The 18,381-nt window shown below is 41.0% G+C and overlaps 1 protein-coding gene across 1 annotated transcript in view; it reads left to right on the forward strand.

Annotated features, from left to right (window-relative positions):
• Positions 1-18,381, forward strand: part of LOC308079443 (fatty acyl-CoA reductase 1) — an 84,547-nt gene that overhangs the window by 21,131 nt on the left and 45,035 nt on the right. The window contains exon 2 of the mRNA XM_080420932.1: positions 10,940-11,223. Coding sequence (XP_080277058.1) covers positions 10,954-11,223 — 270 coding nt within the window. The 5' untranslated portion in view covers positions 10,940-10,953. The remainder of the gene's footprint in view (positions 1-10,939; positions 11,224-18,381) is intronic.

An 18,381-nucleotide genomic window follows, 5' to 3' on the forward strand; every position in this document is an offset into this window, starting at 1 on the left:
GAGGTATACAGTAGGTGTAGAGGGGAGAAAGAGCAGACCAAGTAAAAAAAATAAAAAAAATATCTGAAACACAATTTTATACAATATAGAGGGGGTCCCTGCTCAGCTAGGGGGTCCTTGGCCTGAAAAACGAAAAACGTCGAAGACCCCTGCTCTAATGTGTGTACTGTAACATTTGAGGATCACGAAAGGAACTGTGTGTACTTTTCCAGTCACAGGGGCGTTTCCATTGTCAGGCGTTAATCCATAGTGACTTCCAGCTTGTCTCCCCTTGTCCTTTTGTCCCCTGCAGGGGAGTGCTCTACATTAACTCACTGCTGAAGCTTTAGTTGCATGTGGTATTAGACTGGTTTAAGTCAAGGTTTAATAGTTTCACCTGTGGCACCAATATAGAACATTAGGAAGATGTGGTCAGATCAGATACTGAGAAGAAGCCAGAGTTGCCAATGCTCATCCACACCAATTATTCTCAACGCAACTGTAGTCGCAACTTGCAACCAGATGCAACATTATCCCAAAACTGTGCCTACCTGCAACGGGTCATCTCAGACCGCGCGCGCGTGTGTGCGTGCGTGCGTGCGTGTGTGTGTGTGTGTGTGTGTGTGTGTGTGTGTGTGCGCGTGTGTGTGTGTGTGTGTGTGTGTGTGTGTGTGAGATCCAGTCTTTGCTGCACGCCGGTGTCGACTGATCTTGAGCTTGCAGATTGGCTATTTTCAGTTATAATGGCTGCAGGAGTTGGATTACTTAAAATGGCAAAGAAAATGGTAAAAATTGCATTTAAAGTATAAAATCGGCATCCTAAAATGCTGAGTATAGTAATAAAATGTGTGTGTGTGCGCGTGCGCCCACATGCATTTTTTTTATCATAATTATCTTATAAATTTATACTCTGTGCACAGAGAGGAAGTGAAATTGAATAAATAGAGATCAAGGTTGTGTGTCACATTAGATTCTGTTATCTAGGTCACATATGGCTCAGGGGAGCGATCTTACAGTCTTCTGTCCTTTTGGCAGACACTGCCAGGCGTCTTTGGACCAGGGAGAAGGGATGTTCCAAGCATGTAGCAGTCAAGCAGTGGCACCAAATAATGGCATATGGCCTGACTAGATTGCAAATCATACTGTAGTTATATTAGCGCCACTAGAGGACAAACTGCTGGAGTTCTCCGTGGTTAACATTATGTTGATGTCACTGATGTCAGCTTTAACAGGTTGGTTCTATTAGCCCAGAGTCTGACGGAGCCTCAGGCAACAAGCTTGTTGGCAAAGACGAGAGTGAAAGTGACATGATGTGATGCCTCCCATATTGCATCCCTGATTGTTTACAATAGAGGATGATGTTAACCCATTAAGACCGGGAACGCATCTGTGTGTCATTTTACGATTTGTTTGGCTATTAAAAAAAAAGCAGATATACAGCTTGCAGATCTGCAATTTTTTGAAAAATCTTGAACATGTGTGCAAATCTTTGAATATATATGTATTTGGCCGTGGACCCCCATCTTAAAATATTTTGTTCCAGGGACCCCCAAGAAGCAAAGATTTGAGTAAAAAAAATATTGCTTTAAAAATATATATATTCAAAGATTTGCACAAATGTTCACGATAAAAATAAAAAAATAGCAGATCTACAAGCTCGTAGCGCGGCACTCGGTGCCGCGCTATGAGCTTGTAGATCTGCTATTTTTGAATTACCCAAATAAATCTTAAAATGACACACATATGCGTTCCCGGTCTAAATGGGTTAATCGGACAGCAAGCTGTCTGTCGTCTACTCATCAGATACAGTTTAATATGTTGGTGCACTTTGTCACACATTATGATTCAGCACTAAGCTTTGATCAGAGTAACTACTGTACGCCCAGCACTACTACTGATTTAGTTCTAGGAGGTTGATACCTCGATGTCAATTCTGTCTCTTGTCTCTGTCTCTTGTCTCTGTCTCTGTCTCTGTCTCTGTCTCTGTCTCTCTCTCCCCCAAAATTGGACAATGATGCTGTGTTTATACAGTACAAGTACAATGGACAATGATCAGGTACAGATTAATGCATAGGCTGGGCTAGGATGCAGCCTATGTGCAATGGCGGACTGACCAGATAATTTTAAATTAACCTATTTAGACCTGTTGTTACCGATACGTCTTTTTACCTTTCAATCTGGGACAGTATCTGTGTCACGTCAGTTGTTGCTGCTATATAGCAACATAATAATACATTAAAAAAAAAAACATTATAGAATTATTATTTTTTTTCTTCAGAAAACTTAGGTTAGGATTTAGGAGTTTTTAGAATCGACCTTGGGTTCAGAAAAACAAAACAAAAAAACCTGTCCCTATTTTCCCATAAGAAACATAAGAAACCAAGCAGCTGATGAGGTAAATTTGGTCTTCAAATGATACGTCACTGGCTGCTACTGGACAGCATAGCTGAAAAATGTCTGAAAGATATGATAGCGGAACACTTAAAAGGGTATTTATCAGTATCCTATTTAGATCACCGCTACAAATATGTAAAATATAGGAATCATGCCTACAAATGTATTCAGCAGACTTTTTTTTTTTTTTTACAATATTCCCCCTCTCCGACCGGCGACCGTGCAAGATTTTCATACAGGAGCAGCTAATCTCCATGCAGGTGACCGGGAGGAAGACAAAAAATACATTTTTGATTTGAGCTAAAAAGCATTATTTTACACTTTGGCTATTAAAAAATAGCAGTATTATTTCATGCGAATAATACGTTTGTTAAAAAAAAACCTTATAAAGTCAATGCAAGCTTCCATGGAGCGAAAAAGCGTCTTTTAATTATTCGGGACGAGTCCGAATTTTGCGTATATTCGCATAATCGCCGGTGTGATTATGAGTTTGTAGATCAGCTATTTTAGAAGAATCGTGAAAATGTGTGCAAATCTTTGAATATATATATATTCTTTTATTTTCTTTGCTTCTGTGGGTCCCTGGAACAAAATATTTTGAGATGGGGGTCGGCGGCCAAATACATATACTTTTGGGGGTCTTTGACATGAAAAAGTTTGAGAACCACTGATACAGAAACATAAGTTTTTCAGAAAACTGTTAGGATTTAGAAGACATTTGTAGAATCGGCCTCAGGTCTCAATGGGTTAAATAAAACAAGGACACAGCAAGGTCACTACCTTTAACTAGAGCAAGGAAACTACAGTCAACACTGTCCAAATGTTGATATAGCGCTCCAACTATTTGTGAATTGCCTGGCTATGTAATGCCGGTGGAGTAGGGAGCGTTCTTTTTCAAAACTGGGACTACAGACTGCTATAGTTAGAAATAGACTGAGATCCACAATGGGCCAAAACAGGAATAGGTATGTTTATTTATGATTGTGCTGCTGTTGCATTATTGCTGTCATGTGCTGTGTTTATTATATTTTCATGGCTTCGTTTTCCAAGTATTGCACAGCAGTTAAAACACGTTTTTCTGTATACTGCTGCAGATGTTGTACTTGTTGCGTTAGAAAGCTATAAAAGCTGTTGCGAGCTTGCAGATGCATTGTGAATGCTTTTGGTCTGTAGCATTGCTGTTTATAGTAAAATGGATTTCTCATGGTGTATATGCATATTTTACTGTATAAACACAGTACTGTATGTTCATCATTGTCTATATTTAACTCTTTTGCATGAGCCCCTAGGGCATTGGTTCTAAAGGGGGATCCGGGGACCCCAGGGGTCCTTGAGGGAGTTCCAGGGGGTCCCCAGCTAAATGATGGATAGTTAGGAACCAAATGGACCCTTATGGGTCTGTAACTCAGAGAGTGTACAAATGGAACCATATGGACCCTAACAGGTCCATTTGGTTCCATTTGTACACTCTCAGAGTTAAATTAACATTGATTTTACAATATAAATTGGGGTCCCAGACATAGAAATGCCATTAAATGGGGGTCAGTAGCCCAATGCATATCAAACTGGGGGTCCTTGAAATTAAAATGGTTGAGAATCACTGCTAGAGCCGTGAAAATCTTCTCTTATGGGGGTCATATCTGGCATATCTTTTCAAATGGGGGTCCGTGGGCTAATAAGTGTAAATTTGGGGGTCCTTGACATGAAAAAGTTTGAGAACCACTGCCCTAGGGTACTCTTTGTGTGCACCCCCATTACTCATAATGTTTTACCAGAATAAAAGTAATTTAGTGTCATGTCTAAAAGCATATGCTTGAGGTCGTCACTACAGATCCCCACATGGCCTTCCAGTCCAGGCCATTTGCAACAAAGCCGGTGTTGCAAGTGCAGTTGGCGTTCGACAAAACAAAAAGTCCACCTGAATTATAGTGCTCGGGGAGTCGGGGCAGCACACCACCGCAGAGTCTTATGTGTTTGAATCCACTCCAGTGCTGCTGGCTTGGCCGAGTGTCTAATAAGTTACGGACACAATTGGCCGTGTTCGGGGGAGGGCCATCTTTGTTGACTAGATTTGCTGCCCTTCCTAGGTTGATTGTGCGACAGAGCTATCTAGCAAGAAGACCTTGGGGAAGAAATGGTGACTCTGCCACAAATTTACGATGTAACTGTAAGTAGCTTAAGTAACAGCCAACACAAGACCAAGACCAAAACCAAACCATCAATCCTATAGCAGATGGACCTTTTATTTTTTTTACAGCAAGTGTACTGGACTTGCATTCCCAATGTAATTTGCCAGTTGAGTTGTGTGTGGATTAGTTCCAAAGCTGTAGAGCTGCTGCCCACAGAGGCCTCCAGTGCATTTAGAACGAGCAGAGGGCATGCACTCACTGTGGAGAAAACACTTGAAACCTGAGAGTTAATGCGAGGATGAAGTTTACTTACTTATATCCACAGCTTCTCCCAGACAGACAGCTAATACTTCTTAGAGCATTTATGGCGAAGCCACTACCTATCTACTGAAATCCTCAGTGTTCATTTATCCATTTGTAACTCATAGAATGTGCAAATGAAACCATGTGTACATTTGTACACTCTCAGAGTAAAATTAACCCATTCAATACGGTAACGCATCTGCGTCGTTTTAGATTGTAGCTGTAACCATTATTTTATACTTCAAAAATAGCAGATATACAAGCCATGAGCTTGTATATCTGCTATTTTTTTTTAATCTTGAAAATGTCTGCAAATCTATGAATATATTTTTAAAGGAAAATGTTTTACTCAAATCTTTGCTTCCCTGGAACAAAATACACATCTAAAAATGTTTTCTAAATCCTTACAGTATGTTGCTATATCAGTGGTGCTCCAACTTTTCCATGTCAAGGACCCCCAAAATGTATTTGTATTTGGTCGCGGACCTCCATCTCAAAATATGTTGTTCCAGGAACCCCTAGAAGCACAGATCGTAGTTAAAAATTTTCGCTTTAAAACATAACATACATATATATTCAAAGATTTGCTAAATTTTCCACGATTTTTCAAAAAAATAGCAGATCTACAAGCTCATTTTGAACGGCCAAATAAATCTTAAAATGACACATGATGCGTTCCCGGTCTTAATGGATTAACACTCAAGATTCTACTGTGTGAGCTATCGAACGGCGACTGAGCATCCTGCATGCCAGCAGCAACATCAGCCTCTAGCTTTGTGTGTTTGTTGTAAATCAGGACTTTTCCCCTCATACAGGGCCTGGCCCCGCCTGCCACCGCTCGCTCAAGCAGCAGACCCAGGGAAAGATGCCTTGTTTTTGGGCCGGCCCAAATAAGCAGACACAGGCCATTACATCAGTGCAGGCATTGGAGCAGGGGGCGAGGGCTGGGCAGCCAATAAAATGTCAAAATTCATTTTTATCTTTGGTAAATGTCAATGGTGTATGTTGACTTGAGTCGGGTGCTCTAACCGTTGTGCACTATTCCACAGTCTTAGCCTTTTCTTAGTGTTTTTCCTAATAAAGTTGATTTTCTTTTGTTGTTTTTTCCTCCCCCCCATGTAAAGCGTCTTTAGGTTCTTGTAAAAGCGCTATATGCATTTGAGAAATTATTCATTATTATTATTATTAAGGGTTCATGTTGTCTGGCCACTCCTTGAGACGAGAGCGTTGTGTAAGTTCTGTGGCTTTGCTGAGGCCAAAAAGATATGTACGTGGATGCAAATCTCATCAGGCAGCGACAACCCTGAGCTAATGCGAGGCAAGCCCCCTCATACCACCTATGAGTTGGTGCATACTGTAACTGTAGGCATCGCACAGACGGAACACTATAGTGTTGGTGGCGCTGATGATGTCATGCAATTTCTCCCCCTAAAAAAAGTGTCTAATAATCCTCCTGGGTTTTATCTCAGTGGGGGGGGGAGTAATTGAGCGATGTGACGCTGTTTGCGAACGCAGCGGAAGGAGGCGCGCCGAAGGAAACCCCATGTTAAATGAAAAGTGCCCGAATCGCTCCGAAACTTTTTCTACCCCCCCTAAGTGGGGGTCTACGAACAAATACTCCGGGCTCGGATTTTGGCTCCGCCCCCCGGAAGTGGGTGAAACAGGCACTTCAAACACTTCGTTGAATTGTTCAAAAACATTCAAAGTTTTTTTTTTGTGAATTTGTATTTTTCTAAGATGCTCCTTTTAACGCAGATTTTTCTAGTTTTTTTTTTCATTGGTTACTTTTTTTTTAAATAATTTATTTTAATTAATTAAGCAAAACAGAGCCAGATACAGTCAAAAAAATATGATTTTTTTGGGGGGTGGCCAATAACTAATACAATGTTGTGTTTTTAGCCTTATTTTTGCCACATCTAGAGAAAACATACATTTCTATCCACCCACTTCTCTACAATTGCTCATTCCTTTCTATTCTTCTTATTGTTATTTTCAAGCTGCGTTCGCTTCCCGCGTTCGCGCGTCTTACTTGTGTACATGCTGTGCAGCTGTGGTTAAGATGTGTGTGTGAGAGAGAGAGAGAGAGAGGCAGAGATATGGGGAGCGATGGTGTAAGGAGAGAGTCAACAATGTCCCACCTCACTGGAATAATGATGTGTGTGTGTGTGTGTGTGTGTGTGTGTGTGTGTGTGTGTGTGTGTGTGTGTGTGTGTGTGTGTGTGTGTGTGTGTGTGTGTGTGTGTGTGTGTGTGTGTGTGTGTGTGTGTGTGTGTGTGTGTGTGTGTGTGTGTGTGTGTGTGTGTGTGTGTGTGTGTATGCATGCCGTGCACGCATTCAACTTTAAACGGTGTAGCGATTACACTCATCTTCTTTTTTTACTCTGCGTCACTGTCAGGATCTGATTGATTGATTGAATACTTTATTAACAAGTGTGTTATCAGTACGGCAGGGCAGTCGAAAAAGCTACACTAAAAGGATAACACAAAAATCCCAGAGGGGCTTGTTTCCATCGTGGTCCATTGTACTCATGCCAAGAGCCCTCATCCATGTTCAGCAGTGAGTCTGAAAGCTTAACAAATTTTAAGCTGCGTATGGTTTAGTTATTCTATATACAGAATCATAGAGCTCGAGGCATCGAATGGGATTGGCACCTGACCCGTATTGCACATTCTGTGCCCCGGGAACCTAGGGCTCTTTTGTCCATATGGTACGGGAATGTCCGGGGATTACGGAGTTCTGGGGAAAATTACGGAGTTGGGGACTTTAATAGACTTAATGGGAGTACAACTGCCAATGGACCCGTTCGTACATCTTTTGAACGATGACTCTAAACGGGCTCTTACTGGAAAGTCACGCAAAGTCTGGCTGGCAGGACTTACAGCAGCCAAAAAGATTATAGTCCCCAACGCTGGAAACCTCCACATGACTTGTCCAAAAACACACTGGCTAAGGAGCTTTTTTTTGGACATTGCCTATTTGGAATTGTCGTCGGCAAGGATTAACCATGTTCAACACAGAGCATAATGTCACTGTGTGGACAAACCTGATATCAGATCTGAAAGACCTGCTGACTCTGTGATGCAGTGGATGAGTTGTGTGATGCTTGATTGATGGAGTGGTGGAGGGAGGGCGGATGGAAAGGATTGGGGGAGGAAGAGTGGGAGAAGGGAGAAGGGTGGGGGATACTGAGTTCAATGATGTTGATTTTTTTGTACTTGAAACCAGTGTTGATTGTGTCGACTAAAATATGACAAAAAATGTTCGTCGACTACCTTTTTTATGTATATTGACAATTTCGTAAAATGTTAGTGAGGGATCTAGTGGAGAAGAGTAGAACTAAAACTAAATCCAGTAGAACTAAAATACAAGTATTTTTATGTTTGGTTGCGCTCTGAAAATAGCAAATCTACAAGCTGACAACGCGTCGCACTGCGACGCGTTGTCAGCTTGTGGATCGGCTATTTTCAGCATGCAACCAAGTATAAAATCAGCCATTGCGACGCCATCAAGGCACCGCCAAAATACATTTTAGTCGACAAAATCAACTGTAGATTTAGTCGGCTGTAATGTTATGATATTTAGTCGACGAAACTAGACAAAAACTAAAACATTTCAGGTTACTAAATATGACTAAAACTAAAGCAAAATTAGCTGTCAAAATCAACAGTGCTTGAAACGCTTTTTTCTCTGTATGTAAAATCTATAAAAATTGAATAACGAAAAAAAAAGAAAGAATCAGAGCTCGACATAGAGCACCATAAAACAACTACCCGCCACACAAACACACCCACACACAAGCTAATTGTGTGAATCTGTGAGATGAATATGTTAATCTGATTTGCATAGTTGTTGGCTACTTCAAGCACACTCAAGGTCATAACAGATGCAACATTGAATATGCAGGATTTGAATAATTTGTGCGTCCGCCGAACAGATGTGACAGAATGTTGTGCCCTCAGCCATCATGACTTAAAAGGGATGGGTCACCCAAAACAATTCTTTTTCTATCGATTAGTCACCCCATGGAGACTTGAATTCATGGATATTTCTTTCGTTTTTGTCGCATTCCTAAGCCAATTTGATGACCAGCGCACCGGTAGGCAGTGGTTCCGGTAGGAGACACAAAGGAGACTCTTTGAACCGCTGCCGGTCACCAAATTATTGGATTAGAAATGCGACAAAAACGAAAAAAAAATCCATGAATTCAAGTCTCCATGTGGTGACTAATCGATAGAAAAATGTTGGGGGTATTTTGGGCGTGAACTATCTCTTTAAGTGACATAAAGTTCCTCAGTACTTTTTGTCATATATTACTGTCTTTTAATTTGTTCATGGGGTTGACAGTTCTTAAACTGTAAGATGCTCAGTCTCAGTGTTGATTTTGACAGCAAATTTTGATTTAGTTTTAGTCATAGTTTTTTTAATCAAATTCCATTTAGTTTTAGTCATATTTTAGTCATCTGAAATGTTTTTGTCTAGCTTTAGTCGACTAAATATCATAAGATTATAGTCGATTAAATCTACAGTTGATTTAGTCGACTAAAATGTATTTTAGTGGTGCCTTGACTGCATCGTAATGGCTGATTTTACACTTGGTTTCATGCTGAAAATAGCATATTTACAAGCTCACAACTGCGACGCGTTGTGAACTTGTAGATCTGCTATTTTCAGAGCGCAACACCCAAGCGCAACCAAGCATGAAATGACTCGTCCTTTAGTTCTACTGGATCGCTTCACAACTCGTCCCTCCTTAACATTTTAGTCTAGTTTTTATTTGTTGACGAAATTGTCAATTAGTCAGGGGATATTAGCAGACTATTTTCCAATCTTGGAATAAATTCCTTACCAAAAAAAATCTTCACCAATGTGTTTGTAAAGGTGTCTAGTAACACATCTCACAAAGACTGAAATGCAGTTTCCCTAGGAGAATTTTTGACAGCTCCTTAAAGTTGGGGTACCCACCATAACCTTGGTTAAAAAAAAATCAAAAAAAAAAATCAAAATTTAATTCTGTTTTAAGTAGCATGTGAGGGGTCAAACTAGGGTGTTTTTATGATTCTGAATCCATTGCAAGCATTTGTTTTGCACCAAAACCACTCCTTGGGCTAAAAACGGCCATAGCCATCCTTTTCCAGGTATACTTTTTGTGTAAAAAGCCCATTGAGATTGGGCCGTTTTTAGCCCAATGAGTGGTTTTGGTGCAAAACAAATGCTTGCAATGGATTCAGAATCATAAAAACACCCTAGTTTGACCCCTCACATGCTACTTAAAACAGATTTTTTTTTTTCTTTTTCTTTTTTTCTTTTTTTTAACCAAGGTTATGGTGGGTACCCCAACTTTAACACATTCCATGCCAGACGTTAATCTCATAATGTACTCACCAGTGCCAACGTGTTATTGTTGTTTTTTTGTTTTTTTTCACGTCGCCATAGACCTTGTTAAAATCCTTAAGATTGAGCTGTGCACTGTTTGTAAACATCGCCGACATCTCACTGATTCTACCAGTGAAATCCACGTGTCAAACGGAGCTCCATTGTTGTAGTTAGAACGGTTTACGTTAAACAGTGATATGCGAGGAGAAAAAACTACAAGGAGAAAATGGAGTTTCAGTTTCGTCATTAGAACGAGGGCCGACGGGATCGGCAAAACCGGATCCCAAATAATTCTGTTTCCGGTGGTCAAACCGGAACCGGAAATGGATCAAGAAATTCCGAAAGTGCACTTTTGGTGAAATCAAATCTACGCGATTGGCACGTGGCGGCTTTAAATACCGGTAGGTTCGCGTAGATCTACGCGATTGGCACTCAATGTTACTAGACACCTTTACAAACACATTGGTGAAGATTTTTTTTGGTAAGGAATTTATTCCAAGATTGGAAAATATTCTGCTAATATCCCCTGACTAAATATATTTAATCTTAATTGTAGTCATCATAGCTTAGTTTTTTATTTAGTTTTTATTTAGTTTTCGTCAGTGAAAAAAGGTAGTCGACGAACATTTTTCGTCGTCATTTTTGTCGACGAAATCAACACTGCTCAGTCTTAATTAACCTCTCAAGACTGTAAAAATCAACACTTGACACTTAGGTTACAGTGTGCAGTCATCTTCCGTCTCATCTCTTGCTCCACAGAGACCATCTGGTGTGAATGCTAGGACCAGTACAAGCTGAGCGAGACAGACTGGACCAAGAAGCCGACGACAGTAGTGGGGGCATCGCAGGCAGTAGGATGACGTCCATAGCAGACTACTATGCCGGGAAGAACGTGCTGATCACGGGGGCCACAGGCTTCATGGGGAAAGTGCTGGTCGAGAAGCTGCTCCGCTGCTGCCCCGAGGTCAAGGTCATCTACATCCTGGTGCGGCCCAAAGCCGGACAGTCCATGGAGCAGAGGGTCAGCGACATGATGAAGTGCAAGGTAAGAGACAATATTTAGCACAGATGTTCAATAGTTATTGGGATACTGGGCTGGCATCGTTTTTCCACGAAGGTGGCGAAGACGAGACAAAGTGAGGGTGGAGGCGGAGGAGGATGAGAGTATAAGAAGTGATGAAGGTAAGGAACTTTATTTGTCCCCCAGTTGGTTGTGAGACACAATATCTTGTTCTCGAGCGAGGGGTGGATTGATCGTGAGGTCAGCCGGACAATCGGAGCAGCAGGAGTGGTATTGAAGAGGTGGGGGAAAGCTCCAATGTGTGGTGTCAGCTACATCAGTAGAGCAAGATTCAACAAAAAACAATACCACACGACTGTTTTGGGCTTAATGAGGGCAGAAAGATTGACTTGTCCCTACCAGCATTGATGTGCTCAACGATGCACGCTGCTGTCACTGAGCTTCCTATTCTGTTATTGGCGTCAACTGTTAGTATGCTGGGGGAAAGAATACACACATTGTTCTTGTTCCCGCCTGCGTCTAACAGAGTCTGTTTTCATTTATCTCACTGTGCCATTCTGACACATTCATTGTTTCAATCATTTCTACAAAACAGCTGACAGCACAGCGGTTTTTAAATCTGAGGCCATAGTTCAGCAGTGGGCAACTTTGGGGCAACTTTGATGATGAAGAGGGTCACTATATTTCCACACTCACTCCAGAGGGCCACATTGCATAATGCATATACTGTCGGGTATTTGAACTTTTTTCGTAAATCAATGCCGTACTTCGCCATACTATATGTCACACAAAAGTAGCAAAAATAGCCGATCTACAAGCTCAAAACGTTTAGTGCTTGTAGATCTGCGATTTTTGCTATTTTCGAATTGGAATCCTGATACATTTTTTGCTATTTTTGAATTAGAATCCTGAAAAGTTTTTTTTTTATGTAATTTCAAATGCATGTAGTTATACTTATGTTAACTTTATGAACTTAAATACAAATACATTGGACATAAAAAAAGACAATAGAATTTTAACACTAGTCATTAAGCTACTAATATAGACTGAAGTAATTAAAGCGGGTCACGTTTGCATGTTTGCAATTGTAACAACTGAAATCAATAATATATCAGTATTCCGATATTAACCTGTGGGCCGCATTAAGTGAAGGTGTGGCCCCCGGGCTGCCAGTTGCCCATGTATGCCGTAGTTCTCAGCAGGAAACCGTGGATTGCTCAATGCAGGTCCAGTCCTGACCACAAGTGAGGAGGTTTGAGTTTTGTTCTCGAGTGGTCAGAGCTTGAGATCAGCTGGAGATTCGGAGCAGCGGGAGTGGTACTGTGTTCGCTGTGCCGCTGTGACGAAAAGAGAACCCATGACCAAATGAACAAGGTTTCAGACCGAGGACCAGGTAGTGGTATTATATTTCCACGCTGGCCTATAGGAACGTGTCGGGATCTGCACTCGGATCTGGCTAATGTGGCTAGGGATTGGGAAAGGGAAGTACGCGGTTCTCTGCTGGAACTGCTACCTCTGTGACTCGAAATGTAATTTGCCCAGCTCTGACACAAGGGTCAGACCACATGCTTTAACAGCACGCCATGATTTCCATGCTTTTATTTAGTTCTGTTTGATTTACTTGTGCATTCTCTCCTCTGCGGTGGCTTAAAGGAAGACAAAATGAACCAGCCGGCAGCCGCCAGCAATAATCAAGCGGTTCCTTCTGTGTATTTACAGTATGAGCAAGTAAACGGCAAGCCGAACCAGGCAGACAGAGAGAATACAGTCTTGACAGTAATTAGAAAACAACAAATTATTGTCAGCCTTTGCTGTATATCCCACAATGAATTGTGTTCCATTTGGAAGCAACCCCCAGTATTTATCTTTGATTGTATTTGGTTGATTTATATACAATTGAAGTAGTTAAAGCGGTTAGAAAATAATCCAAAGGCATATCGTCTCATAAATCTCAGCTCTTTATCTCCCACTAGAAGAGAGAGAGGACTTCATAAAACAAACTAATTTATTCTTAGTAAACAAAAGAGGATTTCCAAAGAAGTACTGCTTGCCAAAAAAGAAGAAATGCAGACTTGCAAAGAAAATAATTCCAAGGCACTCCGTCTCGAGTGAAAAAAATTTATGAATTTATTTAGAGCAAGGCAAATGAGTATGACCAACGCGTTTTGACCTAGAAGGTCTTCATCAGGGTCTGTCTGGCATTTTGGCTAATCAGTCACTTAAGAGCTCCTATCTATCAGAGCCACTGAATGATTCCTGCAGCGCTTCTTTTTTTCTCTTTTTGTAATGTATTCTAGGTTTTGGTATTGGGTATTCTTACTGTTTGATGCAGATTTAGTGCAGACTGCTCATTCTTCTCTATAGTATTGCACCTGCTGCACTTAAAGGTCCTGCCATTAGACCTCCATTACCAAGCCAAAAGTCAAGTCAAATATATATTTATACAGCACATTTCTTTTCATATGAAATGTGATGTGATGTTTCAATGTGCTTAAGCCCCTATTGGTATTCTTGCCAGTGCTTCAGTCTATATAATCCATTCAGAATTCGGGCTAGCGTGGCCAACTAACTCGATGGAATATTGTATTTTGTAACATGCTGGCTCTTCCAATCCCCCCAAAACCCCCAATACATTATAGTAAAGCCAGAGAGAAACCACCAGTGTTGTTTATTTATTTGTATTTATTCCACACAAGCTACAAGCAGAGCTTTTTTCTTAAAATAAAACTGCTAGGATCAGTAATTGATATCACCGCCATACATAGACCTCTCAGTGGTGGAAAAAGTACTCAAATTATTTACTTAAGTAAAAGTACCAATACTGCAATATAAAAATACTCTGTTACAATTAAAAGTCCAGAATAAAAAAATTACTTGAGTAAAAGTACAAAAGTATTGGCATCAAAATGTACCAAAAGTAAAAGTACTAAATATTTGAAAATAGCAGATCTACAAGCTCACAACGCGTCGCAATGCGACGCGTTGTGAGCTTGTAGATCGTCTATTTTCAAATAGCCTATGTATAAAATAGGGCTAAAGTGGTTAATGTATGTTTTATTATATCATAGTTTATATCTGAAAAGTAACTAGTAACTAAAGTGTTCAAGTAAATGTAGTGGAGTAAAAGTACAATATTTGCCTCTGAGATGTAGTGTATAGAAGTAAAAGTATTGGAAATTGGAAATACTCAAGTAAAGTACAAATACCTCAAAATTGTACTTAAGTACAGTACTTAAGTAAATGTACTTAGTTACTTTCCACCACTGTAGACCTGTATGTAACCAACAGAAGCACTTCCGTATAACTGTGACTTCATGTCCCACTCCTTGAGGTGATGTCTGCAACTTTTCTGCTCGAGGGGAATACAGACTTTGTATTTCATTAATTTTTTTGTTTATGTGCAGCACTTTGGTTCAACGCTGTGGTTTTAAATGTGCTCTATAAATAAAGTGGATTGGATTGGATTGGAGACTTTAGTTTTCATTTCCCAACCAAAGAGAAACTTTGCATCTTTTAAGATGCAAATTGTGAAATGCTTCTCTTGAGTTATGAGAAGAATCTGGGTCCAGCCTGGCCCTGGCTCATCCATTTATGCTGATTACTGTATGGATAATGGCTTAACTTCATACTTCTTGGCTTAATACATTAGGCTTAAAAGCCTATTAACATATACATTACAAGATCTAATATCATAAAAGTTTATGGTGCTTATGTTTGCGATTACACTTTATTTAATGTAAATTTAGCAATTAAACCCATTAAGACCTGGCATGCATCTGTGTCATTTTTAGATTTGAGCTAAAAAGCATTATTTTACACTTTGGCTATTAAAACATAGCAGATCTACAAGCTCATAGATCTGCTATTTTTGAGAAATCGTGAAAATGTGTGCAAATCTTTGAATGTATATATTATTTTAAAGCGAATATTTTTAACTCAAATCTTTGCTTCTGCGGGTCCGTGGAACAACACATTTTGAGATGGGGGTCCACGGCCAAGTACATCATTTTAGGGGTCCTTGACATGAAAAAGTTTGAGCACCACTGATATGGAAACATACGTTTTTCAGAAAACAGGATTTAGAAGACATTAAAGGAAAGCGATTTCTCCTTTTATTTTGGGGGGGGGGGTGGCCTCTCTTCTTGTCATTTCAGCCACAATGCTGTCATTCAGCAGAACCCCTGTTGCTAGGTAACAGGCAACAACCTGTTCCCATTGCGGTTCCTTTTTTTTTAGGGACGTTATCAGGGGAGGTGCCCCCAAGCTTGGAAAAAGACAAGACGGATAGCAATCTCATTGTTCCCCATGCATCTCCAATGCCCCGACTTTGACATTTAATCCCTGTGCGAGCATTCAAAAAAGTTTGGCGATTACTTAGAGTCCAGTGGAATGCTGGAATAGCTGCCGGCTCTCTCTCTTGCTGCTGGGCAGTAAATGGCATGCCAAGCACTTGATTGATGCAGGCCTGTGGGCATACAGAGCCTGTCGTCGCCTGCTCTGTGGCATAGCTTCTCCATCCCACCACCTCCACGCACTTCTATTGCAGCAGCTTTTTGGTTTAGCCGTCAGTTTGTCTGTGCGCTTTCTTCCTTCTGTAACAGCAGGTGGTTGTGTGTCTGCCTGGGGGGGGGGGGGGGGGGGGGCAGGTGAGTCCTGATCTGCAGTGGTTCTCAAATGCTTTACTTAAGTAAAAGTATCAATACTGCAATGTAGAAATACTCTGTTACAAGTAAAAGTCCGGAATTAAAAATGTACAAGTACAAAAGTATTGGTATCAAAATGTACTTCAAGTACCAAAAGTAGAAAGTGCTCATTATGCAAAATGTCCCATTTGACAAGTTTTCAAATGTATGAAATGTATAAAAATCGTTTGAAAATAGCAGATCTACAAGCTCACAATGCGTTGCATCACGACGCATTGTGAGCTTGTAGATCGGCTATTTTCAAATGGCCGAAATGTATATTGGGCTAATGTACAGTATGTTTTGTAATAATAATCAAAATCTACAAAGTAACTAGTAACTAAAGCTTTCAAATAATTGTAATGCAGTAAAAGTACAATATTTGCCTTTGAGATCATAGTGGAGTAGAAGTTAAAGTATTTAAAATTGGAAATACTCAAGTACAGTAAAAAATCACACCCAGTGTGAAGTGGGCGGTGTGGTCACAGTGGTCATCACAGTGATGGAAGAAGTGATGGAAGAAAAGTAATATTGTGGACCAACCATTGTACACCCCTAACTTAAAAAAAAACATAAATGTATTTTTTTAAGTGCATAGTCCTATTTATAGGGCTATGCACATGTGTCATGTGTTCACTAGCCAATCACAGTCCTGAATAGTCCTGAATTGGCCACCATAGTGTACAATGGTGGCCAATCATGGTGCAGGGTTAGGGGGGTACAATGGTGGCCAATCACAGCGCAGGGTTGGGGGCGTGCAATAGGTGTCGATGTCCAAACCTCACATATAGGCTAATGTATGTTTTGTAATAATAATCAAAATCTACAAAGTAACTAGTAACTAAAGCTTTCAAATAATTGTAATGCAGTAAAAGTACAATATTTGCCTTTGAGATCATAGTGGAGTAGAAGTTAAAGTATTTAAAATTGGAAATTCTCAAGTAAAGTAAAGAAAATACCTCAAAAAGTACAGTACTTGAGTAAATGTACTTAGTTACTTTACACCACTGCTGATCTGAGGGGTGAATGTGGAGGCAGGACGAGGGAATTGTCTGGAATTCTGGAGATGGGACCCGCGTCAAGAGCAATATGCCTGTCGACTTGCTCATAATTGGAATGCCCGGGTTTTCAACAGGTGGTCCGTGGACCACTTGTGGTCCCTGAAGGTATAATTGCATGTGGTCCCTGACCATGTTGCAATTTGTTCCACTGTCCTGGAACAGTGTATATTATCGACCTGGTGACCTATGACGCCACGTCAATGTTGTCAGTTACTGGGAAGTCGGAAGGATAAGGATAATTCCTTTTAACAGGACGTTCATGAAAGTCCTTGCGGGCTTGTTTCCAATGAGGGCCTGTGAGCAATTAGGGGTTAAGAGTCTTGCTCAGGGACAAATTTAATTTCATCGACACATATGCTGGCGTGGCCTGGAATCGTACCTGGGGCAACCAGGGCCTCTGGCTCCCTAGGCGGGCTCACTAACCACTCAGCTATGGCCGCCCCAGCTATGGCCGAAGTCAAGAAATTCCACAGAAAAGGGAGTTAGAATCCCAAGAAGGGGAAGTGTACCGGATTGACTGATGGAGTCATCATTATTAGGAAATGTGCCCATTTAATTGCATGTGTCTGTGTCCGCCTGTTGCCTACCACTGTGCTAATAGCTCTGATCAAACAATGCAGTATCTGCACTGGTCTAACAAAGTCTCTATCGTTGCTCGCCAAAAGTGGAATGTGTCTGGCTGTGTGCTTACAGTATTTGTTCAAACATGCCATCTAATGGCCTGGGTTCTAAGGGAGCGTGGTGAGCATGCTGCCGAGCAGGCCGCCAGTTAAACGGATGCCAAGTTGTTCTTGTCTTCGCAAAATGTTATACGGGTAATCTCTGTTTTTGTCCTCAGCATTTTTTTCTCCCTTATTTTTCCTCTCTTTGGCCCCTGTTTTCACAGTCAACACTAGAGAGATAAAGGGCCACTTTGTCTGAGAACTAGTTCAGTGGAGCAAGTGCTCTATGGTCAGTCTTTATAGTGTGTGTGTGTGTGTGTGTGTGTGTGTGTGTGTGTGTGTGTGTGTGTGGTGCGTGTGTGTGTGCGTGTTGTGTGTGTGTGTGTGTGTGTGTGTGTGTGTGTGTGTGTGTGGGGGGGGACGACGACGACAGAGAGACAGAATGCTTGCACACAGAGCGTGTCGAGAAAGTGCAGCTATGATTTCTGATAACCTCTCGGTTATGTGAGGGCATGTCTTGCAGAAAAGAAACTGAGCATAGGCTTAGTCAGCAGCGGACTGAATAAGACCTGCACCATTGTATTTGTGCCAAAGCTTTTTCTTTTTTTTACCTTTATCTATCCAGGATACAGTACATTATGTTAGCTGAGCACACCCTGTTTCACACTCATTCACAGCCACACACATTCACATCTGGGAGCTGCCCAGTACGACCACAGTCACTATACTGTTCGCCTCTGAGTAGATGGGGGTTCAGTGCCTTGCTCAAGGGCACTT

This window comes from Gymnoscopelus braueri, assembly GCF_963280865.1.
Source record: "Gymnoscopelus braueri genome assembly, chromosome: 23".
NCBI classification, from domain to species: Eukaryota; Metazoa; Chordata; class Actinopteri; order Myctophiformes; family Myctophidae; genus Gymnoscopelus; species Gymnoscopelus braueri.